The 27,585-nt window shown below is 35.4% G+C and overlaps 1 protein-coding gene across 1 annotated transcript in view; it reads right to left on the bottom strand.

Moving 5' to 3' along the window:
• The window catches only part of CNTLN (centlein), a 201,423-nt gene that overhangs the window by 119,246 nt on the left and 54,592 nt on the right, over positions 1 to 27,585 (bottom strand). The window contains exons 7-9 of the mRNA XM_026073572.1: positions 26,774 to 26,907; positions 16,500 to 16,662; positions 6,590 to 6,778 (exon numbers count right to left, since the gene is read on the bottom strand). Coding sequence (XP_025929357.1) covers positions 6,590 to 6,778; positions 16,500 to 16,662; positions 26,774 to 26,907 — 486 coding nt within the window. The remainder of the gene's footprint in view (positions 1 to 6,589; positions 6,779 to 16,499; positions 16,663 to 26,773; positions 26,908 to 27,585) is intronic.

Below are 27,585 nucleotides of genomic sequence, written 5' to 3'. Positions count from 1 at the left end.
TAATGAACAGTAGCACACAGCACTCTAATTTAATGAAACCACTTGAGCCATAAAAATCAGATTTAGTTAATTCCCCCTTTCCCATTTTTTTTTTCTTTTCTGCATCTAGCCTATACCCTGGACTCCAACATAATGTCATGGGTGATCTTGCTGTAAAATATAATTATTTTCTCGTACATTTATAAACAGATTTTAGATTTTAAGAGCTTGTGCATTCTGTAGTATGGAATGGGGGAGGTAGAGAGGAAGAAATGTCCAAGTAGTTTCCTCTGCATAACCCAAATTTTAACCTGATATCAATTAATAGCACATATATCATTTCTATTTTAGAAATTACTGTCTGGCAGCTGTCTTCTAAAAAAAAAAAAAAAATTCTTTATTCAGTGAAAAATCTTTCTGTGAGAAAGCAGCTAAACAAGCTGCACCCAGATGGCAAACCAGCTACAGTTTAATTAATCCACTAAAAGCCATTCAGTTTTCAGTAAGGGTAATGTAATTTTGAATAAGTGTAGGAAAAAAAAAATCACTAAACGTTCTTAAGTTTTATTATAGCGGCATGAACAGTGCCACTATAGAGTAGTTAAAGTTGAGTTGCTGCTTCCATTATAAACCTCACATTTTCAGTATCTTGGTCCTTTCAGATTATTGTACACTGAAAGTAGATATATGATTTGTCAAACTAAATTATATGAAAATTAAACTGTTTTTCAAAACTGGATGCAGATTTTTTTCTGTCCTTTCACATTCTAAGGCAGATGTACATTAGTTTTCAAAAGTTAGTAAGCATCTTTCTAAAGTACACTGCTTTTTTTTTCTTTAATCATTTCATAAGCAGCACAGAGCCACTATTCCTTGTTTTACATACAACACATGCCTGCATTCTGGCACACCTACAACATTGCAGGTGGAGTCCCAAATTGTCATGGTAAAACACACCCAACTGTAACTGAAACTACAGTTTATGATGATCAAGTGCTAGTATACCGTGATCCCAATAGAAAAAAAATGACTTTGCGGACTTTGTTGATAGCTAACTCCACATGGCTTTTCCATAGACAAAGGGTATGGTTTGAACCATGGAGTACGAACTCCTTCATATGCCTCTGTATTATTCCAGAATTGTACAGTTCATATACAAAGGCTTTCTAAAAAGAGAAAGTAACATATCTTGCTGAAATAGTATTCTGCCTTCCTCCTTGACTAAATGACACAGATACAAGACATTTTAAGTGTAGTTTTATAATGTTTGGAAGCTAACAAATTACTGTTAATAATTTAGGGAGAATCAGAGACACGCTTATGATACTTTTAAAAAAACTGTTTACCTCTAAACAAATGCATTAGATTTGCTCTAAAAGTTGTTACTAAGATTAAAATGATATCATATTGAACACAACATACATCTTTAAAGTTTAAAAGACATTTATCTATATATTGGCAGTATTAAAAATACCAGTACTTTTCCATCACAATCATATTTAAATGCAGACCAAATTTTACCGTACAAGTTACAACTTACACCTTTCTTTACCACCAGTGTAATAATGTCCATATAATTATTATTTTGCAGTTTAGGAGAATACAACCATTTGAAAAATGTTATTGATATTTTCCATCAGTAAAGACTAATTTTTTTTACACAGTATGTTGTGTTGCTTAAATTGGCCAATTTTAGTTACGTTTTTCTTTCTTCAGTCAAAGCCCAAGCCTTCAAATGAGCAGTCCTTTGCCTTCCAGAAACAACGTGCTACAATATTACATCATTTTAAATGTTCACTATGATTTGGTGACATCTTTGTTTTATATACAAGTAAGTTTTTACTACAGTTCTTGTTATTGGTTTTAAAAAAATAATAAATTTTGGAGATATCTGTGATCAATTTCAATGCATATTTAATATTTTGAATACTTCTAAAAATTAGATGATACATTGTAGTGAGCTTTCACTTATATGTGCAAGACCAAGAAATGTAACTCTTTTAAAGATTGTAATATATAAGATTAATAACCTGAAATCACTGATATTAGAAAATGAGAAAGTCACACTCTGAAAACATGACTTGGAAGTTTTCTTCATGACAATACACATGCAATTTGTCTTGAAACATTTTATTTCTCATATCAATCTTTCTCAGCTCAACTTTAAGTTACAAATCAGCATGCTTTATAATAAGCGTAAGTTATATTTCATCATTTTACCAGTATCTCCCATTCTGACTGCTTTTAAGAAGTACATAATGAGAAATAAAGAGAATGTTATAAAAGTTGCAAGAGATGTATGTATTAAGTTAGAAAGTGTACATCTGTCAGATGTTACAGTTACAAATAAAAATATTTAATTGCCTGTTAATTATTGTGCTTCTATTGAAGCACATCTGTTAGCACTGTCTTTGATGTGTCAAGCACTGTACAGGTATAAAAGGTAAAAAGTCAAGACAGAAAGGACTGCTTTGGTTCAGTAAACATATTTAAATATTTATCATTCACATGGGTAAAAGTTATGGTGTATTAACCATATAACTAAATGTATGGCATACATTTCAGAGCTCAAAGTGAAACAGAATCAAAACAACAATTACAAGACATGAAATTAATCAACTCCCCACAGGCTTATATTTTTAAAACTATATAAAATGCTTTTGTTCTGCTCTTTTTTACTGTTTAGCATAAGCGCAGATCTAAGTAAAAAGTCTTCCAAATTCAAAGATGCCTCATCTCCCTGAATAGAGGAAAGGTATATGAAAACTGATGAATGTACACATATCAAGGTGTAAATAGAAATTCACTGTAACGCAGATTCAAATTCTTCATCACACTCAACTAAAATCAGCTAAAAGTTTGCCCTCACTCACTAACACAAGTGCCACACTGACTAGAACAAGATCACAACATCAAAAAAGGCATATTTTACCTTTAATACATGAAAATCAAGATAATCTGGCTAATAAACCTAATAATGCGATATAGATTTCTGTCTGTGATCTAATTTCAACAGTAATAAAAATGCAAATCCAGGAAAAAGTCTGTGGTACATATGCAACACTAATCTATAACCTTACTGGCTAGTGAAGTCTGTAGAGGATATACTAGTGCCGTTGACAAAGACTGTTAGCCTATTTGAAAAGAGAAAATATTAGAAATTTTCAGCATGGTGCTAATCTGAATAAGCTCAAGAAATCAGTACTTTATATCAGAAATCTAACTGGCATTTAATTTCACTCCCCCCCCCTTTTTTTTAGGATTACTAATGAGGTGATAATAGGAAAACTCAACAAGAAGTAGATGCCTACACTGTTTTGGTGTCATGTTAATTCTATTCCAAAGCTATTCTGTTTGACTGATGTTGCAGTCACAGTCAGCACAATAAAGTTAGGATGTTCTTTTAATCACACTTAACTTCCGAACTTCACAAATGACCAAGATTCTGGCTAACTAAAAGATCACAGATTTAATAATACATAATCACTTTTTTCCATGAAAAGACCTCACCTGTAGAGCCATGTAATGATCATCCCCGTCACTATCCTTCCAACATTTACATGAGGCAGTAATGGTAGTATGGGATTTTGGGCTGTAGTCAAAATGCAGCCAACAATTAGCTTTATTACACATTCCCAACAGGCATACTCCGGCATTTCAACGAGAGCAGGACTACATGTCAGTGAAATTTAGAACATTTGTTATAGGAGAATGAAAGAATGTTAATCAAGAGAAAATATTAAGCATGTTAAGCATATGTTGCTTAACACTTTAGTTCTACAAATGCAGCAACTATGGTTAGCTGCCCTCAGTACCTACATTTCCTCCACTATAATGTTGCTTCAGTAACAATAATCATTTGTCTCATCATAGATTGGCCTAAGATTAATCTATTTAGAAATGAAGTTTTGCACATTGCATTTAGCTTAGTATAGTATGTTCCTCAGCTTAACTTGTCTCCTTTTGCTTCCTATCATGTGCTACAATAACACTGATGAATACCTGGCTGAGCTCATTACAGACAGACCACAGAAATATTCAACTGATATTTTTCTGCAAAAGGTCAGATTGAATCCTTGTTCACTAATAAAACAGCATATATTTAATGTAATCATTCAAACTACAATTTCTCTGAATATTCTCTGACAAATACACTCCTTCAGTTACACTGGGAACAAGTAGAGTGCCAGAGAGTCTAAAACACTGAGACAGGATCAAAATGGAAATGTAGCATGCAGAGAACAGAAGGCCATAGAAAAAAAAATTATTTGCATCCATGATCACCAATGAGTAAATTAGGAATGTTCCACATTAGGATCCTTATTTACACAGACTATGCTGGATGATCTGCTTCAAATTCAAATGCCACTAGAAGGAGATATAGAATAAATAAGTAAAAGAAACAGCAACAACTCACCTATACTAAATGTGATTCATTTAAAAGATCTAAAGGAAATCATGTATGAAGTAGAAAAATTACTAATTGTAGATTGTCACTACCTTCTTAAAATAGTCTTAATTTTATTGTCAGAAATTTACTGAAGTTCCCTGAAGAAGTAAACAAGAGAGACCCAATTGAAATAATCTACCTGGATTTGAAAAGGCTTTCAACAAAGTTCCACACTAAGAGTTCTTAAAGAAATCCAAATGCTGTATCTTAAGTGGAAGAATATTACAAATAAAAAACATTTTAATTATAAGAAAAAAGTAGTAGAAATACATGCTTAGTTTACTCAGTGGGAAGGGGCCATCAGTGGTGTCCCACATGTTCCAAAAAATATATATAACCATATCCATATATGTGTGTGTGTGTGTATATATATGCATGTGTATAGAGATATGTGTATATATGTATTTGCATATATATACACATATAGATAGATAGCGGGAGGAGGTTAGCAAAGTAACAAATTTGCTAACAGTACTAAGCTATTCAGGATAATAAAGACAAAATCCAATACATAAGATTTACACCAGGACATGATGATACTGTGTGACTGTGCAATAAACTTTCACAGAATATCCAGATTAGACAAAGCGTTGCTTATAGAGGAAAGCAATTCTAACTTCACAGAGGAAAAAAAATGGCCTCTTTAAGCTCAGGAAATATAACCCAGAGTTATAGTAAACAGTCTTATGATTAAAAAAAGTAAATAGTCTGAGAGAATAACCTTCAAAAACCTCTTCAGTTTGGTACAATGCCACAATGAGGAATAGTGTATTCAGAAATAAAGTCTGAGCATTCTAAAGCCATGATCCAAAACTGTTTACAGCAGAAACAGCTTGAGACTAATGTTACATTTATAAGCTTACAAAAATCCACCAAAATGTTCAAAAATAGAAAAAAAGTCTAAGATTCACAAAAGTATCAAGAATGTATCACAAAGTAAGCACCCCACAAGAAAGATTTTAAAGAAACTATTCTACTGTTTGTGACACAAAATTCTGAAATCCTTAGATTAGGGCGAACTTTAAAAATCATACAAATACAGGTTTAAGAATTTTATAATAAAGGATCTTAAATACTTAAGCAATAACTTGGATAAAGTTTGAACATTAACTCTGGAATGACCATCATGAAAAAATCCAGGAGATATTGCATTTTGCCATTTTTCTGTTTTATAGCAGATTGCTACTTAAATTTTGACAAATTAAACAATATATTTTAATATTTAAGCTTTTTTGAGTTCATGAATATAGTTCTTGAATACAGGTCTACCTTACTACCTGCATTAAATGAAGTTTTGCATTTAATAAGTATTTCCTATTGAATATTTTCCCTTCTCTCCCTATTCAAAAGAAATGCTAGTAGAAGTGATATAGAGAAACACGTCTCATCAAAAAGATGAAGAGAAAAAAGAAGAAAAGAATGTCTGTGTTTGCAACGAGCTCTTAAGTCTTCATTAGTGGAAAAGTAAACAACATAGACTTTACAAAACCACTGCATGTAGATCATTTCAAGGCCCCTCAAACTCACTTTATGACAAGTCATGAATTGGGCTTTGGAAAATCTCAGGGGTGAAGGGACAATTCCCCAAGGAATTGCAAGATCTTAGACATTTCTGAAGCTGGAAGTCTGTTAATGCATGCCACGAATTTATTATTCTATTTCCAAATGGCACATTAAAACATAGAGATTCCTAGACAAACAGTTCTCTCTACCTAATATTTTATTTAGCTCTATGATTCATTTAAAACCTTTAATCACATGGTCAGGAACAATGAAATATCAGGCCCAATACATGCTCATTTTCACAGAGAAATCCAGAAGTGTCACAGTTTTTTCCAGGAATTTGTTTCCAGGAAAAAAAAAAAATCATTATTTTGGTTTTAATTTTACTTTTGATGTCTTTGTTCTTATAAATAAAGTAACAATCTGGCTGCATACTGACACTGTCATTCTGTTCTTTTCCTAGGACAGATACAAATGAATTGCAAAAGTACTTTCTATTAGCAACACCAGCAGAAATAGTCATGCTGTTGTAGCAGCAGTTACACGAATCCCGCCCCCCCCCCGCTAAAGACAGTAACCTTATTTAAAAGTGCCTTGTACAGAAGGTTAACTTAAACCAAGCAGAAATTATTTTTATCATTTTAAAAGTGGTCTCACCTGTTCTTCACGTTTTGGATTCCGATGTACTGCACTTAATGCATCACGAACCTGCTGAAGTTGCTCTTCTAACTGACAAATCTTTTGATCTTTTCCAAGTAACTGATCCTGAAGAGAGGCATAGCTTCGCTGCAGATGGATTTCACTTGTTTTAACAGTTTCAAAACATAAAGTCAATTCATTATAAAGCTATTGGGGAGGTAGTAAAACAAACAAACAAAAAAAAATAGGATTAGAAATAACATCAGTGAAGATAACCATATAAATAAAGGAGGAGACAAGGTATAATTTAAGTCACTTGGCCACAAAGATCACACTCTTTTTTGGTTTTGACAATTCTTTCACACATGTTGTCCTCCTGCCTCCAGTCATGCTCTATACTTTTGAAAATAGTAACAGCAGCAGTAATATGAAACTTTAAACAGAACTTAAAGAGAAGGTTTTCCAGACAAGCACCATTTGCATTAGAATCTTATCAGTTTCAACTGTTTTAATGGTGTTTATGAAGAGAGACTGGCATCTATAAACCTAAAAATCAAGATTTATTTCTTGAAGACTTTATATAAAATACAGAAAATTTTAAAATTTTAAAAAACCCTATCATTGGGAAAAATTATATACCAAAGTAGATAACTAATTATACCATTTATCATCCCTACCTTGTGTAGAATAGTTTGATCTTTTAAAAACAACACTTTTAATATAGCTTAGATAACACATACCATGAATTCAGTAATGCCCACTGCATTTTGAATAAAGTGTAAAATGGCTGTTTAAGTAAGTACCCCGTGGGAATTTTTTGACATGAGCTATGAAACCCAAAGATGTTACTAGAAACTCTTACTCTGACTGTTGTTCAGCTGCTCTTGCTGAAACCAGAATATTGCACATATTCTGTATATATTCTTCTATCCCTTACGCAGGATGTATTTCATATGCACCAAGTATTTCTAGAACCACATCTAAGTAATAATTAGCAGTACATGCCATGTAATAGACAAGTACAGAGAAAATTAGTATTTCACAAGAAGAACTGAAGAACTTAACAAGTACTCCATCCCTCCATTTTTACCTTTCTTCCTTAATACAAAAGCCTGCAAACTGTTGAAAACAAAAATGTGTTATAAAAAAGTTTCAAAAATAAAACCATAGTTAAATAAACAACAGTTCAGACTTTGAAGGAAATAGTTGATTCTAAAGCTTTATTACACAAACATATTTTCTTCCATCTCTTTTCATTCCAATCCTTCATCCCTTTGACTGCACTTATTTCTCAAAATAAACAATTTTCCATCCAACTACTTAATTTAACATGAGATAATCCGTGCAAGAATGTGCTTCCTCAGTTGACAGTTCTCTTCGGAAAACTCATGTCTGCCACTAAATTCAAAAGAAACTAATTAAATATTTAAACTAGATTTTCAGAATCTACAAATAGTTTTCATATCTACAAGGAACAATGACATGCAAAAAAGTTATTTTACTCCACAGGGTCATTTTGTCAGCTTTACTTTATCTGCTACATGTGTGTCTCTTTCCTTCTGCCTTATGCCTGCTTATGTGATTTAAAAGGTCAACTCTATGGAAAAAGTATCAAAACTTGGGTTTGCAAATGGCCTGCCTACCACTTTGTGAGCATATCTGGTAACAATAAATCCCCTTCCTTTTTCCTTCCTCCCGTGGTTTTCTACTCCCATGGGCTCTCAAAATCCACTTAGGACAAAGTAAATTATTTCTTCCTTGTCTACAAAACAGATCAGAAACCATGTCTCCCAGGATTAACTRAATTCTAAGGCCATATATTTTGATAGGTTGAATGATTCTGAGTCTTAAAAGTTAAATTTTTAATTTTTAGTTATAATTTATTTAATTTTTTTTAATTTTTACATTGAAATTTTTGTACCTACTGAATCTTTTCATTTATTTAAAAAAGCTTTCATCACCTTTGAAAATTTAAGTTCAAAATTAGCCAATCACTTATGGAAAGCAGTATCACAGAGGAAAATAACTAGTTCATTTATCAAAAACATGCATTTTTAGATAATGTCCTTCCATATGAATGGAGTATCAAGACACAGTTACTTCCAGCTATAACTACATAAGCTCATTAGCTAGATCATACTGGTATGACAATTTGCTGGTTTTATGACTAACAGCACTTAAGTGGTCGTAATTATAGTATTTGAAAGGTAGCATCCTAGTAAGATGAATGGAGAACATCAAAAATATGATGCTTTTTTCTAGCTGGCAGAGATCCTTAGCAGCCACATCCCCTAATGTACCTAATGGGTATTTTTSATAGTCAGCATTTATCAGGACAAGACAAATAGCATGTCTTTTTACTTGCATAAAGTTTTCCAACCTTTCCTGCTTTGAAAACAACAGAATAAATGTTTTTCCACTATAGTCAAAACTAGCTAAAAGCTACGTGCAAGGAAAATTCATAGCATTCATCATCTTTTACACTGAGTTTTATGTAACTTTTCTAAACTTCAGTTTACTAGTTCATAGGACCGAGATTTGAAATAAGGTATTTAACATCAGAATAGTTCAAAAAGAAAAATATATCTGTACGAAAGGAGATAGTTTCATCTGCTCTTCAGAGGTTCCTGGAACAGCTTACAGATTTCCATTTGGCTCCCTAACTTTTCATTTATGGTCACGATCATTGTTCTGTGGCTCAAATACATGCTTAAAGTTTATATGGGATTTTTTCTGGTTTTCTTCTGCTCATTTTGCCCCTGGCTTAGAAAACACATCCCATTTAGTCACCCTGCAGTAAGCAATAGCTTGTGTTCCAGAATACACAGAATTGCACAACATGGTCAAATAGGTCTCCCATTAATAARGCCAGAAACATGTGAGGAGAGACAAGATGTAAAATGAAAATCAGAAGACTAAACAGGAAAAATCCAAAAGAAAGATGAAAATACAATAAATTATTTATCTCAGAACCAGCAAGCTTTTCAGAAAATGGGAGTGAAATCTGGCCTCTACAAAAGTGAGTGTTTATACCTTACATGAATGTCAATAGGATGAGACATTTGCCCAAGAGAAATGAAAGAATTTGCAAGGAGGCAAGAGTTGTTTACAGGAGACAAAAAAGAAAATATTTAAAATAATTCTTTATACATTTTATGAAATTTGGTAGGTAGAAAAAAATGCAACAGTCAGTGACAGAAAGTTGTGTTCTGCAAAAATTATTGCACAGGCTGCATTTTGATAATCTCTTTCTGGTGCCTTGGACCCATGCTTTCTTCAACAGGCAACATCGACTGTTACAGGTAAAGGTATTTAAAAAACAAACAAATAAAAAAAGATAATAATTACCTGAAATAAGCATGCTGTAATAGATTTAGTCCATATGATGTAACAGCATTATTTATCAGTCAGGAAAGACAAGTAACTTTGCTGAGTTACAAAAAATAGTGTCCCCTCCTCTTTCCCAGCTACCCTAACAATTTCCTATATTGATTTAACTGATTTTTACCAGAAAACACTTTTTGCTGAATCTTTGAAGAGCTGCTTAAAACATGAAATTTCATTAGAATAACATGTATGCTTAATGTTATCAAGTCATCTAAAAATACCAGGCCAAAGCTAGGATATTGGATCTTCCAAAATAACTGAAAGACAGGATTCCAAAGCCTGGCCACAAGTGATAAAAACACTTAACAGTCTAATAATGTTGGGATGAGGTAAAGTATTGAGATACATTAAATATTGGTTATGAGGTTGAAGATTTGGGATAAATGGGATGCTAAATACATAATGTAGTCATTGCAAATGCAGAAGACTGAATGAAGACTGAGATGGCAGAACGTGATGACAAAATTAAGTCAAATCAGGCCAAAGAAAGCTGAGGAATTCCAATAAAACCTAACAAAATTAGATAATTAACCAATGTTATCTATTTTATTGTGCCTGTATTACCCAGAACCCAAGTGTACTTGAAAAGAATCTGCAGAAACAGCTGGTACTAAAACCAACACTCACATTATACAGGTTTGAGAGATTTACGTTAAACTAGGTTTAGACAGATCTTGTGGACTGAATGCCAATTAACAACTGGGACACATTTTCCAGCTTCTTTTAATCCAAAAGGAATTCAGTTAATGCTCTCATAGACTATTCTGTGATATCAATGAAAGTACAGATAGTGGGGACAGATGGGAGATTTCCTTCAAAAGTACACTCTTGTGAGGAACTAAAATACTAAGGTAGATGCACCCATTAAAATGCAACAGTAGCCAATTAATATACACAGAATATAAAATGAATATTCTTTTCTATTAAATGATGTTAACCTAAATGCTCACCATTMAAAAAAAGATGTGTCATTCCACAGACCAGAATAAATGAACCTAAACATACAGTAATGATATAAATGGAAAAAAAGCTAATCTAAATTAAGATACAGTAAAACTATAAGGGAAGCTATTATAGCACCATCACAGAAATTCATGTTATAAGATCATATTGTTTATGAGAATTTGAAAAGAACAAGGACAGAAACCAGCTGGAGAAGCTCCAGGATGAAACTGAATAGGCACTCCAGACATAGACAGTAAACAGCACATTCAATGCATTTAGTATTAAAATGGAAAAGCAGAGGTAGCGTAGTTTTTTAAGAAGAGACAGAGCATTAAAAAAAATTTGAAAAGGGACAAAAAAGGGACAGAATGGATATAAGTAAGATCAGACAGTACAGGAGTAAGAGTAACTAGTACAAGCTAAATGAGAAATGCTTTCCTCAAAGTTATGGTACTACGTAATTACAAATGCTATAGCTGTTTTGGAAATGCATGCAAAATTGGATTCTTTAGCTAGATATACGCTCAAAATAACCGAAGAGACAATAAAGGAAAAAGACTTTTCGGTCCTGTTGATTCGTGTTGCCACTATGAAAGTTCAGCTCTAAAGTCCATTTACTTCAAGGAATCAAGTACATCACCTGCTTTCCCAATTGAAGAAATAAATATTTATGTTACTATTGCAGCCTTCCAGCATCCATCCATCTTATCAGTTTTGTGCAACTCCTTGTGCTGATACTGTCCTCTAATGGTGGGGCTTGGGGTGTTTTGGGTTTTTTTTGAATAGATAAAACTGACATATTTCTCTCATAAAGAGTGTACAACAGCAACTACTTCTCTGTGAAATGCTACCAAACCCCATTTAGATCTCTTTGCCTGGATGGTATACTGTCAGAGAATATTCAGTAGGCTTGTGAAGAATACCAGTCACACCTAATGCAAAAAAATTTAATAATTCATATCGCAAATGGTTAGTTTAAAATCCTCTATTGTGAGACTGATCTGATTAGATGGAAAATTCAGTAGTATTTAGATCTTGTAACTCTAACTCAGATCAAAGTATTTTTTAAAAAAATATTTAAATAAGCTTAATATTAAGATTTTTCTTCCTTTCTTGATGTTTTGATCCTTTTGCACCAAGTCTCACCACTTGACATAATTTCCTTCATCTACATTTTTTACATTGTAAAAAATACTGCATCATTGCCAGAAACATTAGACAGTGATTTGCAAACATTAGTGACAAATTTTGAATTAGAGATAACTCGCCTCATTTTAAAAATATCTAAGTATTTTACAGTTCCCAATCTACAAAAAAACGCACAGAAACTATAGCATGCATTATGAACCTCAGCACAGGATTTTTTCAAGCATGAAAATCACAGCCCTTGAATGTACCGTTTAACATCATCCCAAGAGCGCCGCACCTCTACACAGGATTTCTTCATCTTTATTCTATGGGCATGTCTGATGTCAAAGTCTACCTGATATTGTGTGACTGACTGTATTGGTATTTGGTGTAGAAGAAATAAATAGAATAAATAGAATAACTTAATTAACATACTTCCCAACAACAGAAAAGAGTATCAGAGCATGAACTATAGCACAAGATCACACAAGCAAATTGGACTAAAAAAATAATGATTCACTTTACTGACTTTGACTTTGGTATATTTGACCGGACAGTTAATGCCTCTCAGCTCTTATCTTGTGTGAGAGAACACATGTATCTTTTCCCAATTTGAGGAAGAAGTTGCATTATTACTACTGTTTATAGATTTACGTGGTCTTAGTTTTTATTTTGTGAATTTAAACCTACTTGCATAAAAATATAATAATCCTAAGTGTGGTTGCTGCAGTCCCCCAGAAGACTAGAAATGGTGAAATTTAACCTTAAAAAGGACAGTAACTTATTTTGATTATGATTTCTCACACTTGAAGGAAGGTAATCTCTCTCCATACAGTTACACTATGAGAAGAACTGGCAAGGCAACTTCAGACACAAAATTAATCAAATCATATGAAAATGTATCTGATGCTATCCTATTTTCCATCTACTTCCTTGTGTGCTTGATGCATATTTCTGCAATGCCTCATAATGCGCAACTATCACCGTGCTTTCTAATCCTGCCAAAAATCTAGCTATTGAGCAACAGTCCTCTTCATCACAGACATCTACTGTATCACTATCCACCATACCCTGTATTTGCTGCTTCAGGAGCAAAACTGAGTTCCAGGACAGAAATYTGATTTCCTATTTAATATCAAAGAATGGTATTTCTGTCTGACTAATAAGGCCTTCCATTACTAGATTTCTAATCAGTATGATTAACATGGACTCTAAAGGCAACATCAGACCAAAGGGAAGTACTGCATTATGAAAACAAAGGCCCTAACTTGTAAATTTAAGAAAACTGTGGTAAGCTGGCTAAGGAGTTCAGAATCTTTTCTTGTCTTATTATCCCTAGTATTGATTGAAGTCTCTCCACCTTGAAATTGCTGGTGAGGACAAATCTATTGAGTCTCATTAAATCCAGCAAAGGAATGAAGTCCCCTGAGTATTTGGGACCACTAAAACAGATGCTACACATTTTAGAAAAATATTCCCTATCCTTTAGGATGAGAACTGTAGCTCCAATATGAAATAGATATCTATTTGTTTCCATAAATGGTCTAACCTAAACGAGTTATTGTAGAATACAGCATCCTTAAAATTTGCATGAACAAAGAAGAAGAATAAAGGAAAAAGTAGGAGTATGTCAGTAAGTCAGTACAACTTGTTAAAACAGATTACACAAYTTCACATGTGTACCCCGCCCACTATAGCTGGACTTGGAAAAGAATTCGTGGTCCTCAACAGATTTACACATAACTCAGTGAAGGTTCATGACCTTTATCTGGTTTATCAGAAATGCAATTTACTTTACTCAGCCAACTGTTTCCTACTATACATTAACATCAGCGTAAAGAGCAGTTCTTCCTAAATGGTAGACTGTTAAGATGAACTTGGAATACGTCAGCCAATCACATTACCTGAGCTACAGCATACAGTGCCTATCTGACCACTAACAAAGAGGTCATTGATCTTCCTGTAAGGGACAATATATCRTAGGATGTACACGCTGATAGGCTCAATGACATTTGGAGCAATAGGAAAATATTCCTTTGTGAATATGTCTGCGGAATAGCTGACACATCCTTATCTAGCTATTGCAGCCAGCATATTATTAACGTATGGGAGACAAACAGAATGCACACGTGTCTGGAATAGTTTGCCTTCCTGTTTCAAGGAAAATATAGGTGTTTGTATTATTTTATGGTTGCTGAGTTTTCCAAAGGTCTACTGTGACTTCAGCAGGACTGTGCCTCTTATGATTTGGAAACTATGTTACTTCGAAGCAGTTAGAGTGGACATTTTATGCAGTTTACTAATCAAAGTACAGAACAGGAGGTCATGACATTGGGAAAAACTTGTCCCTTTCCCCCACTAAAGTTAAGTTCTCTCACACATATAAGATGATCCATTGCATTTTGACTTGCAAAACAACTCCTTTTCTGCATATTTTTACAAAGACCAAAAGGAGCAGATTGTTTCCAGGTGCATTGGATGTTTTGACCGAGAGAAATACCAAAAGATAGCTTATCAATTCCACACTAGTCATTTTGTCAGAATAGAYGGGTTGTCTTTAGGTGTTTTAAAATGCAAACATTAGTCCTCCATGTTGAAAAAATGCTGAATTTAGCACCTCCAAAAGAACACATTCTAGGGCCATCTGTGAGTTGAAGTATATGGCAGGTATCAAAAAAGGGCTTATCCTCAAAAGTACAGCATCTTTGTTCTTGTTGTGCCATTAGGTAAGCTGTCATGGTAGGTTTTATCTCCTGCTAGGAAAGACTGAGAAATTTTAACTAGTTTTCTGAAGCAGCCATGAATTTTGGGCCAAACCTAATTTACAAGAGGCCTGCCATTATAGCTATATAAGTACAGGTATACCCACCCATTTTTTCTAATATTTAAGTAGCTTATACTATCAAAAAGTATTTTTCATAGGAGAAGTTAAACTCTTCCCAAACTGAAATAAGCCATACTGGCAAATCCACTATTATACAGTACAAATTTACCTATAGGGACAGTTTTATCATGCCATAGAAAAGTCTCACCATATTTTAATTGGATTTTCTTTCATATTTTGTAGAACTAGTCTTAGAGAAATACTGTCTTAGAAACATTGATGAAGAAGAGGGCTACCTCCGTTGAGTCTTTTTTTTTTTCTGAGTGACTCTTCAAAGGATCCATTTTAACAGCTGTAGAAGCACTGACTAGAGGACGAAAAAAGAAGGAAGCAGCAATGCCTGATACTTACATTCGGTACGAGTTTTTGATTATTTTAAAAGATTTTTCTGTAATTTACTTTGTCTTGCCCTAGACAGATGAACTCCCCTGCTTTCTGCATGTTCTGAACAACTTTGATGGAAGTCCACCTGTTGCTAGCTGGGCTACTGTCACAGTAAATAAAAGAATAAAAGACTTAATGTCTAGAAGAGAACATACAGCGTATGTCTATGATGTACTGGTGCATAGTTACGTACACAAGAATACGCTGAGCATTAAATGATATCATATGTTCAGCAGGCATACCCTTAAAAATCCAGTACTGATTTTTGCTTGATTTAGGCCCAGCTTCACAATTTTATTACAAACTACATACTCTAGGCAGAGTGATAAAATGGAATGCCTGTTTTTTGAAAAGGTACTGACAATACACAATTTGAGAAAACATCCCACAATTGGTAGAAGGTATGTGAAAGCTGGATATACCTATACCTTCTTCCTTCTCAATATTTCTAAAAAGGAAAGAAACCTATCTTCTTTATTTCATACAGACCGAAAACCATATCTCTATTATAAGCTACCATCAAAAAGAGAAATTGAGTAGTGCACATGTGACATTTCTTCAGGACTATCACTATTCCTAGCATTCATCAAAATACAAAATCTGTTCTATAAATATATATAAAGAGAGAGAGAGAGAGAGAGAGAGAGAGAGAGAGAGAGAGAGTTACAAATTTTTGAATGTTATCCATCTAAAAAGCTATTACAGTAACAGTTTTTTCAATTAATTTTGCTACAGGAGATTTTGCATCTGGGTTGAATAAAACAAAAAAACCTTTAAACTGGAAAGACTGTTTAAGATTTACAGAAATACATGATTTACAAATAAAAGGAATTTCAAAATCTAATCATAATCGAATTGCAGAATTTAATGATTGAAACCTCTAGAAGAGGAAGAAGAAAAACACAGAAAACACAAATTACATAAAGAAGTTGTTATGCTTGGCAATTCACTCCTATTTTTCTTCAAATGCAAGTAAATCTTACTTTTTAAAGGCTGATTAATTCAACATAAGCAAGAGGCCACATATGCTGGGACGTAATTAGGGCAGAAAAGCCCTGATACTCTACCAAACAGATTTTGGTAACAACATGGATCTCTGAAAGGATGCAACACCACACAGTGCTTTGATTATTCTGCCCATTGATATGGGGCAGATAGATATTAAAATTAACTTTGTGATCATAAAAGACACAGACATACTTTTTGATATGACATTGTTTTGGCTGTATGGGCATGTTCTTGATCTTTCAGAACTTTTTGTGCATCTGTACTGAGCGCCTGAAGCTGCTGGATCAGCTCAGCCTGCTGTGCTGTATGCTCAGTGTTTTGTCTGTAAAGGTTCTGCAGCTCCAGTAACTCCTTCCTGTACAAAGCAAGCAATAAAGAGAAATTAAGAAAAGAACAATGATGACCTGAGTTAAACAATTGTGTTCAGATAATTTTATTCTACATAATGAGCCTCCTATATTTACTTATTTTTCTATTAATTGCCTTATAAACACTAGAAGTTACGTATATAATATTTATTGTATACTTTTGAAAAAAAATCTACAAAACATGTTTCAAAACAGAATGTCTTTCAATTTTCCTTTAATGCTCTGACCACTCTAAAATAGATTTGCATTACTGCATTGACACTTTCTAATCAATATTCAGTTACATGTCAAAATGTAAAATATTTAGAACACAGGACTGTAAGGCAAGTTTAATTTTTTTTTTAACTAGAAATATCACAATAAATATAAAGGTTTTCCTTAACTTGTATAATATGTGTAATGTTATTCTCTTTTCTAAAATGGATCTGGTATTTGGATACGTGAAGTACGCCTTCTGATAACTTACCAAAGGACATTCTGTCTGTGGGTATAGCATACCTCAATAACTACAAGGCAGGTGAGGAGACTTTGATTTGTATTACATAACATGATACAGCAAAATAAGATTCATAAACTGTATAAGTTAGAATTGTGTTGTAATGAAATCTGAGGATGGACCTAGCATAATCAGGCTGCTTGAGAATTTGACTCTACTTCTAATAGATAATAGAAACTAAGGCAGAAATTAACTCTTAGTTATGTTAAACCATTATTAAAAACTTCAAATATTTGCTGTAACACATTTCAGTTGACTCCATTAATACTTTTTTAACATATTTTCTACTTAATTCGCTGTTTAATTCACAAGCACATTTCAAACTAGTGCTAAGTACAGATAGTGAAATTTACATCTGTCACTCCAACTCATTTACTTGGTGACCACCAGCAATCACACGACTTCTCTGTGCCTATAATTATCATTAACAACAAGAGTTACCGTTACATTTTTATAATACTGCTGAAAATGTCCAGAGAAAAAACAGTGCATAAAAGGTAAGCAGTAATATCAACTTTGGTGTTTTTTCCTGAGAAATTGAAGAATGACAAGGAAAACATTTCAAGAGAACTTTCCAAAAATACTGATATTAGAGGGAAAAGAATATTTCTTAAGACTTGTCCCACTATTTAATTTATCCACTATTCACTCAATAGTACAATAGCTGAGTAATTATATAAAAATTGAAATGACATGTACCACAATGCCACAGTCAGAGAACTTAATGGTAGGAAAAAAGACATTTTAAAATAAGTCTGGTAATAGCCCAATATTGAAGAACACTTAAGGACAGGCTTCCTTTACAGTATTTAAGTCCCACTGTTTTCAATAAGATGTAAAATAGCACCTCAAAATTTAGCAAGGGTAGAGCTGCAGTAAGAAGAACTTTTTATGTAGCAAAAAAAAAGTACAACTTCAGCATAGACTTCATATGTACTAATTTAATTCTGATCAGAAGCAAAGCAACAGGAATGAGGACACAGCGACACATTAACACTTTCCAACACCATGCACAGCAGGCTTCCAATCCAGCACTTCAGTTCTATCTCCCTGATTGTCACTAAACACCAGAAAACGACACATTTACACTGTGTTAAAACCCAGATTAAAGAAATCTAGCAGTTTCTCTAGCCACACCTTCATTTTATTGTAGAAGAGGAAAAAATAGGGTAATGTTGAACCCTCAGATACTGTTTGAAACGTTGGTAATAACTGCTACCAAGAACACTTTTCATGTTAAAGCTTTTTAATTTATATGCAAACATCAATGCAGGTATTGCCTGTAGGTGTCTCAGGTGTTACCTGAGACTGCACAATATTGTGTGTTCTCTAATGTACCACCCACAAAGTTTACTAAGATCAATAGGAATTCTTCTGTTGACTTCATCAAGCTTTGAGTCATACTCTGAAGTGGGGACCAAACCTTGCAACCATCCAAAAACTGCAGCAGTAGAATGCAGCTACTTTACTCATGCTAAACGTTCAACGTGAGCTTAAGCATTTCTAAAAGTAAGAAAACCCAGATACAGCAGCATGTTTTAAAATGAAACTGCACTTCATCTCTTCATACATATCTCCTAACTTGCTGTATTTTTTGCTTCGAATAACATGATATACAAAGCAAAAGTTGCAATCAGGAAAATTCTAGAAACACAAAAACACACAATTCCTGAAAGAAAAATTCTGTATTCAGCTTAGTTGTACATTATGACTATTTTTATCCTGTTCAGTGAATGAAATACTATTTTTACATTGTAATTCTGCAATGGGAGCTTTCTTTTACTTCATTTTTATACAGGAATCAGGAAATGATGCTCAATTTCAGCAGTGATCATTAAGCATCAATAGCACAATGCAAACAGACTTGCAGAATAAAACATCTGACAACCTGATGACAAGAACTTTAAACCAGGAACAACAGTGGAGGGAGATGATGACCAACAATCAAGCGTGGAAGTTGTGGACTAGCTTGGCAAGCAAAGGATGAAGAGTGATGTGGATGGGAGAAACCTCAAGATCAATTGAGCAGGGCCCAAGGAGGACCACCTCAAGTGCATGCAAAGAAATAAGGGGGAGACAACAAGACAGCATCACGGGCGAAGCTCACAGGCTTCTGGTAAAGGAGCACAACTTGATGCCCATCTTAAGTGTCTGTACACTCACGCACACAGCACAGGGAGCAAACAGAAGCTGGTGGGCTACAACTCATGGAAACCATGGAGACATGATAGAATAGCTCATGCCACTGGATTGCTGCAATGGATGGATATAGGCTCTTCAGGAAAGACAAAGCAGAACAGTGAGGAGTTGCCCTCTACATGAGAGAGCAGCAGGAATGCCTGGAGCTCTGCCTGTGGAAAGATGAGGGGCCAGCTGAGAGCTTGTGGGTCAGGATTAGCAGGAAGTCCAACATGGGTGAGTGTGGTGGGTGTCAGCTATATACCACCTGATCAGGAAGAACAAGCAGATGAGGCATTCTTTAGACAACTAGAAGAAACCTCACATTCACAGGCCCTGGTCCTCATGGCCAACTTGAGTTCCCTGTTATCTGCTGGAAGGACAAAACAGCAGGGCACAAGCAATCCAGGAGCTTTCTGGAGTGCATTTATGACAACTTCCTAACACAGGTGATCAAGGAGCTGAAAAAGAGAGGTGCTCTGCTGGACCTCATGCTTACAGCCAAGGAAGGACTGGTCGGGGATATGAAGGCTAGAAAGCCTTGGCTGCCGTGACCATGAGATGATGGAGTTCAGAATCGTGAGAGGAAGGAACAAGGCAAATAGCAAGCTCACAACCCCAGACTTCAGGAGAGTAGACTATAGTGTGTTCAGGGACCTGCTTGGAAGAGTCTCATGGCATACAGCTCTTGAGGGAAGATGGGTACTGAAGAGCTCATTGATTTTCAACAATCGCCTCCTCCAATCTCAAAAATGGTCTATCCTGCTGAAAGGGAGGTCAAATAAAGGTGGCAGAAGGCCTGCCTGGATGTACAAGGAGCTCCTGACTAAACCTCAAATTTAAAAAGGAAGCATACAAGAGGCGGAAGCAGGAACAGGTGACCCAGGAGGAACGTACAGACATCGTCCAAGCATGTAAGGGGGCAGGGGGCTTAGAAAGGACAAAGCCCATCTGGTGTTGAATTTGGTGAGGGGAAGGGCAACGAGAAGGGCTCCTACAAATACAGCAGCAGCAAAAGGAAGACTAGGGAAAATGTGGGTCTGCTGTTGAATGTGGCAGGGGAGTTAGTGACAAAGGACACAGAAAAGGTGGAGGCGTTCACACAATCACAGAATGGTTGAGTTTGGAAAGGACRTTTGGAGAACATCTAGTCCAACTCCCCTGCTCAGGAGTTTTGATCAGACTATATGAGGGTGTGTACATACATACATGCAGCATATAGACACAAATATAAGCACATATTGAAAGAAATGTTGCAATATACTAGGCACAGTAAACAAACACAAATGTAAGAAAAAAGTCATCATCAGGAGCATTGTAAGAAAAAGAAAAAGAAAAATCTCTCAGCTAAGCACCAAAATCAAAAGACCTGCTAGGTCTACTTTTTTCTTTCTTCCCCTTCCCCTCCGTCCCAGTAAACAAACATACCATGATACACTCAGAGGTAAATTCTGCCCTGATTTCCACTCCATTTGGCACTGAAGCTACTGGATATCACTGAGGAAAAAAAAGTTCTGTGATCTAACACTTCAATACCTATACAGAGCTACAAATACTCTGGTTTTGCTCAAGTGAAAATAGAAGAATAGAACTAAATCATTTTAGCCATAAAAGTAAGGTTACAATAACAGTGTATTTGGCTTTAAACATTACAAGTATTTTTTTTCAATTACTTCCTCATGACCATTTTGGAATTACAGGAAAACCTGAACTTCTTTTAATCAGGAACAAACATGGAAATCTGATCACATACACACCAAGAGAATTCTGGCTGCTGATCTAAAGTTAAACCAGTGGGGTTTTTTGTTTGTTTGTTTGTTTTTACACGCAAATTTCTAAAAGAAGAATTATTAACTGACCTTGTACAATGTTGCTGAGGAAAGGTGAAACTGAACAAATAACTTTTTAATTTAAGAAAAATTAAAAATGGGTAACCATAAGGATATCAGTATTATTTGGCTGCTGAATACAAAACAAATCAACAGACATAGAAATAATAAAACATTGTCAGAAAAAAGAAAAGGCATGACATTCACTGGAGTTTCCTAAAACTAATTCTAGGAAAGACCAGTATCAAAAATACTCCCTTACCCTTCAAGTTTATGATGCTTATATACACAACTCAAAATAATTTATTAAGCATACTCCAAAATCTTTTGAACTAGCTACATCTCTATCTTTTCTGGCTATTGCTTTTTATAACTTTGTGAAAAACTTGGAAGAATGGGAGGGAAGGAAAAAAAGTCAATGAGAAAGGAAGGAATAATGTGGATCCTAATTAGTTTAGTCCAGAAGGAACTGCTTACCAGTATGAACTTGGAGATAATATCTGAACAAGTTAGATGCTACTGATGAAATAYAGACCCTCATTCAAGTCTGGAACTCAGAAATCCAGCACATTTTAAATATTTTAAATACTATAGCAACTAGGTGCCAGCAAATATATCCATATAAAAACAGCCAAGACGTCACAACGCTAAAGCAAAGCCATAAATAAACCTGTTCTGAAATTGTTTTTAAATACCTAATTTGGTTTTGCAGAAGACCATTCCAGATTAAAATCTTATTGTGAACTCCTGTACAAAGAATTGTTGTACAAATAGAACACAAGGACATTCCTAGGAGAAGCTTTCAAACTAAATTGTAACAAACTATCTAATGACTCACCACCACTGCAATTATACACACTGGAATGCATTTAACCTAGATTAGAAGGAAAAATATGAAAGATTTCCATGGTTGACCAGATTCAAGCAATAATTTTCACTTGGGAAGACCAGATTTGTCAACAGCATGTATGCCCAAAACATTCTTTTAAAACCTATTTTACATCATGTTTTAATTGATATACAAAAAAGCCCTTTGGATTAACCCAAAAAAGCTTTTCTGGGTAAGGGTGAATTACATACATATTAAACCATACACAGCTGGATTCATATTTTCCTCTGTCACGCTTAGAAGAGTTCTGTAAAACAGGACAACACAAGTCCTCTGGAGCTAGAAAGAGCTATATAGATTGGACCTCCTGCAACTAGCTGGGACCATGAATAGGGACATCCTTACTACTACCAAGGCACGGAGAAGTCAAATACTAAATAAGACTTATCATTAGCTGTTACTTATTCTTCTTGTTTTCAAATTATTTGTCAAATCTGAATTTCACTGATCTTTAATGCTCACTCAACCTGCATCTAAACTCAGCTGTTTGGCTGCTTTCCAGTGTACTTCCATTTAAATATTTGACATGATTACAGAGAACTCAGGAGGAGCCTGAACTAACTGAAAGAAGATGCTGAGGTAGAGCCTACCTCTCACAGTAGAGGGATGAGTACTTAACACCTTGATAGGATTACTTTTCAGTCCATGTTAGTAACTAAACTGCAAAAAAAAATTTTTTTAACAGATTAATTGCTGGGGAAAAATTAGTATCATATTTCAGAAACCTTTAAAAGGGATGTGAAGGTGTCATGCTGATAGAGCCATCTAGTCATGAATGGGGTCTGCACAATAAGAAACCATATCACAGAATAGTTGGGGTTGGAAGGCACCTCTGGAGATCATTTGGTCCAACCCCAGCAGGGTCAACTACAGTACGCTGCCCAGGGCTGTGTCCAGTTAGATTTGAATATCTCCAAGGATGGAGACTCCACAACCTCTCTAGGGAACCCATTCCCATGTTTGGCCACCCTCACAGAGAAAAAGCATCAATCAGTGGTGTCATACACCATTTTAGAGAATTTATTYTCCATGCCTAAGAGACAGGCAGAAGCCTGTGACAGACTTTTACAGACACTGGTGCTACTTTCCAAAACACCTACTGTTCTGTGGGACAAGAGTTAGAGCAGAATTGAGTACTTCTCCAAAATTTTAGTCCTTGTTAATTTGCTGTAACAGACTGGCACTTAGAGAAAATAGTTCTCTTAGTGACTACAGACATAGTTACTGTTTAACTAAACAAAATTCTTGCTAAGAAACTATCAGATTTGCAAAACAGAGCAAGAAGTTACGACATCACAAGGAACAGAGCAACAGACAGCATGCACCTAGACCTTTAGAGAGTTTATTTTCCAGTTGGACTGAGAATCTACTGTAAGAATTCCAGACAGTATTTTTGAGTTATATACATGTCCACTGAAAGAGAAAATGCTTCTGTTTTCCTGTCTGCCTATACTGTATATGAAATAAGGTATCAAGTGAAAGAAGCCAGATTCCTTCATTTCTTCCTCCAGAGCACATTCCTAATAATTATTAGGGTGTACCGTGTTTAGAGTATCAGACTGTTTAGTATTAGAGTGTGGTCTGCTGTCAAAAAAAAGGGGGGGGGGAAGGGACAGGGGACAGAGAGATTTGGTAATCAGAGCAGGTTATCATTTTTAGCTGCAAAAGCTTGAAGTGGATGATGGGAAAGTGGAGATAGTAAGGGAGAGGGGGTATTTTCTGTACTACTTGTAGAAGAATTTTCTAGCAGAATAGAAGTAAAAATGAATATTTGATGTAACATTTTCGTAAGACAAAGTTTTAACCAAGGCTAACTGAACACCTTTTTATCAGTTAAAAAAAACCCTGCAATCATAATGCCAATACAGATCCAAGACTTTAATTATTTTGACTTTTCTAAATTAAGAACCAAAAGAAAACCAGTCTTATCTATGTACTGATACACCTATGCATTCATATATGATATATTTTCATTTTCACACCTTAGGATGTGGAAAAATTCCAGTAATCCGTTCCACAAAAACACAAAATATTTTAAATTCTTAGTTTGTAAATTGTTGACACTGCTGTCTGAAACCAAGTTCTACATCATATGATCAATTTGGCATAGGCCTTTTTTTATATTGGAAAAATCAACAAGGAACTTGTAGCCAAAGACGGTTCATAAAGATAGATTAGTAGACACTGAATGATGATTAGACTGATTAAAATATACTTGTTGTATTTTTTATATATATATATATATATATATATATATATATATATACACACACACGTGTGTGTGTGTGTGTGTGTGTGTCATGTACCACTGATGTGGAAAAAATACTATTAGTCATCATGATACCAGTTTAATATCTAGAAACAAAAAGACTTGAGCACACAGCAAAACACATATTGATCTGTTTGTTGAAGTTTAACTTTTTCCATTAATTTGGAAGGTTGCCTGTATGGAGGAGCAAACAGAAAGAGTTCAGACACTTCAGAATAAGTGTGTTATATAACTTTGTTACCTCCACTTCAGACACTATTTTTAAAAAGGTACTTTTTTTACTTACACATTTAAACAAGATCAACTGTGACAAATCCTAAGAGGTTACTTTGCAGTCATTAGCAAACAATGCATTTCAAGAAATTTTACGTTCATTAATTTGGCCAACTCAGTCTGTAATATCATAAACTGCAACTAGTAAATAATAACTTTGTAAACCTTGATTAATTGACTTTAAAAATGCCCTCTTCCTCCTCCCGAGACCTCTCACAGACATGTATTTCTGAGAATCATTTCAGAAGATAAAGCTTACTGGTCTGCTGATGAATTTTACAATTCCAACAACTGTTTCTCTTCATAAAATATTCAGTTAAACTATGTCTATTTTTATTGACATATAAGATCCCAAATATTATAGGTTTTAAAAATAAAAATAACTAGATATCAATTTTCCAGTAAAGATTTCAACAAATACTAGGAAGACTAAACAGGTCAGAGGTATCACAAAGATCATATATTTAGTTTTTTCTCAAAAAGAGAAATAAAAAAAGACTTCTATTATATTCTTACGTTCAACTGCAACATCATCCCAACAGCAGCTCTTCAAACACAAGCACATTTTGAGGAAAGGAACATTATTTGTGTAACACAGGAGTGATACACACTATATACAGCTCCAGAATTATATAAATAAGAAGTGAAGACTAGCCAATTTCCACTTGAAGTCACTGATTGTCTTCTGCCGTTATTGTCATTTTGATGACTTCAGAAGTCTAGTCAATTCATATAATGCATTCCATCCTTCATTTCTTTTTACAATCACAGAATGGTTGAGGTTGGAAGGGACCTCTGGAGATCATCTAGTCCAACCCCTCTGCTCAAGCAGGGTCACCTAGAGCACATTGCACAGGATTGCATCCAGGCGCGTTTTGAATATCTCCAGAGAAGGAGACTCCACCACCTCTCTGGGCAACCTGTTCCAGTGCTCTGTCACCCTCACAGTGAAAAAGTTTTTCCTCATGAATGTGTCTGTTCTTCCCAGTAAACGCATCTCGAGAGTTACTGGGAGGTAAAAGCATGCAAGTTTTAGTTTGGTCCACTGTTACTGAGACACAAATGCCTCACTTTRCTTCGAGGCTCAAGCTACAGCGGAGCAGCAACCGCAGCGTAAATCCTCACGCTCATTAAACCAACGCAAATTCTGCGCACGCTCCTCTCCTGTTTRAACCCCATTTACACAAACCGCCCATGCCCAGTAATGCCGCAGCCGAACCAGGCCGTGCAGAGACAGCGAGCGGCACAAAGCCTCGGCGCAACTGCGGACCGACAGCAGCCCGCTAGGAGGAGGCTCTCCGAAATAAGAGCGGTGTCACCTCGCGTCGGGACCCCCCCGCTGCCCGCCAGGTGCGCGGCGCTGCCGCCCCGCCCCCACCCCCACCCCGCCGCGCTGGGGACGCGAACCCGCGGCAGCACAGCCGCAGGCCGCTCCTGCCCGGCCCGCGCCCGCCACACCGGGCTCGCCTCCCCCGCTCCGCTCCGCTCCCGTCGGGAGGCCTGTTCCCTGCTCCGCGTGAGGGGGGAGCGAGCGAGCCGCCACAGCATGGGACCGGCAAGCCAGCTCCCCACCCCCACCAGGGCCCAGAGCCAGGGGAGGCGGCACGAAGGAGCCKGTCCCTCGAAGCGGGGCTGAGACGCTCGGCGCGGTGGGGAAAGGGCCCGGCACTAATCTACCAGATGCAGCATAAGAAAAAGATTTGTGAAACCTAATATAAAGCTTAAATCGCTTCATTTTAAACCTTTAGCACAGGCCTAAATAAATTCCTGCTGACCTGTAAAGCTTGACTAATTAAAATCTTAAAGTTAGGCTTGAAACTTGTCTAAGTCTAGGACATTTAGCCTCTCCAATTAATTGCTTGTTACTATTGGTATTTTTTGACTCTCTGACCCAATGGTAATTATAGAAGTGTAATTTTTAATGCCCATTCCTACTTAAAAAATTATATTAATCTAATAAGAACCAAAACATATCAAAGACAGCCTGTATAAATTCTCACCCACCAGTAAATAACCAGAAGTTTTACACTTGGCAAAACAGAATGAGATGAAAATACATTGTTTCACAAAAACATCTCTAACGCAAGATACCACTTTCCAAGTGCATCAATAGTCTTGTAGAGAAGATGTGGAATTACAGCTAAAGAAAGCATGAAATACTTGCCTTGCTCTGATCATATCATAATCCTTTTGGGAGAGTTCTTCCTGCTTCACAGCTAGCTGAGATGATAAGTCACTGCATTTACTGTGCAACTCTTTCATTTGTTCTCTTGCCTCTGTTAAATCAGTTTCCAAATTCTGCAAAGAAAGCATTTGAAATATATTGAAGGCAGTGTAAACTAAAGAGTTAAAACCTTTTATGTGCACTATGTATATATGCATGTAAACATGTACTTGCATAAACACCCATATATTTATTGCTATCTAAGTAAATATACATATGTATTTGTGTTTGTATGTGCGCATATGAAACAAATACTAAATCTCAGACAAATGTTATGTCCGATTTTGGGTAGTTATTTATTCCTTACTCTAAGAACTGTTCCTTAATTTATTGGTTTGTTGCATGTCGAAGGAGAACCCTCAATCAAGTCTTTGCAGAGCAACAGTAACCTACACGACACTATTGATTAAATCGTTCTTTATAGACTTCAAACAGAAGAAATCTAGTCCTAACAAAAAACGGCTATACTGTTGCTGTTTTTAAATTCTCCTAAAATTGCAAAGATCTCATACATGAAATAAGAATTATGGCTAAAGACTCATTTTTGAGACTGCTTGTTGAAACATGGTATTGCAGAAAGCATCTGTTTTTGCACTTGTAATTCAGGAAAAGAAATGGCATGCAAGAAAGAAAACTTACGGGAATGCTCATTGAAAAGAATGTAAACAAGCAATAGTTTGCCTTTTACAGTAAGCCTTCATGTAAAAGTTAGTGAGCAGAGTGTGAAAGTATTTCTGGGAAATATGGTAGCA

The sequence above is a fragment of the Apteryx rowi genome, unplaced genomic scaffold, assembly GCF_003343035.1.
Source record: "Apteryx rowi isolate R43461 unplaced genomic scaffold, aptRow1 scaffold_37, whole genome shotgun sequence".
In the NCBI taxonomy this organism is placed as follows: Eukaryota; Metazoa; Chordata; class Aves; order Apterygiformes; family Apterygidae; genus Apteryx; species Apteryx rowi.
This window is presented reverse-complemented; position numbering and strand designations above follow the sequence as displayed.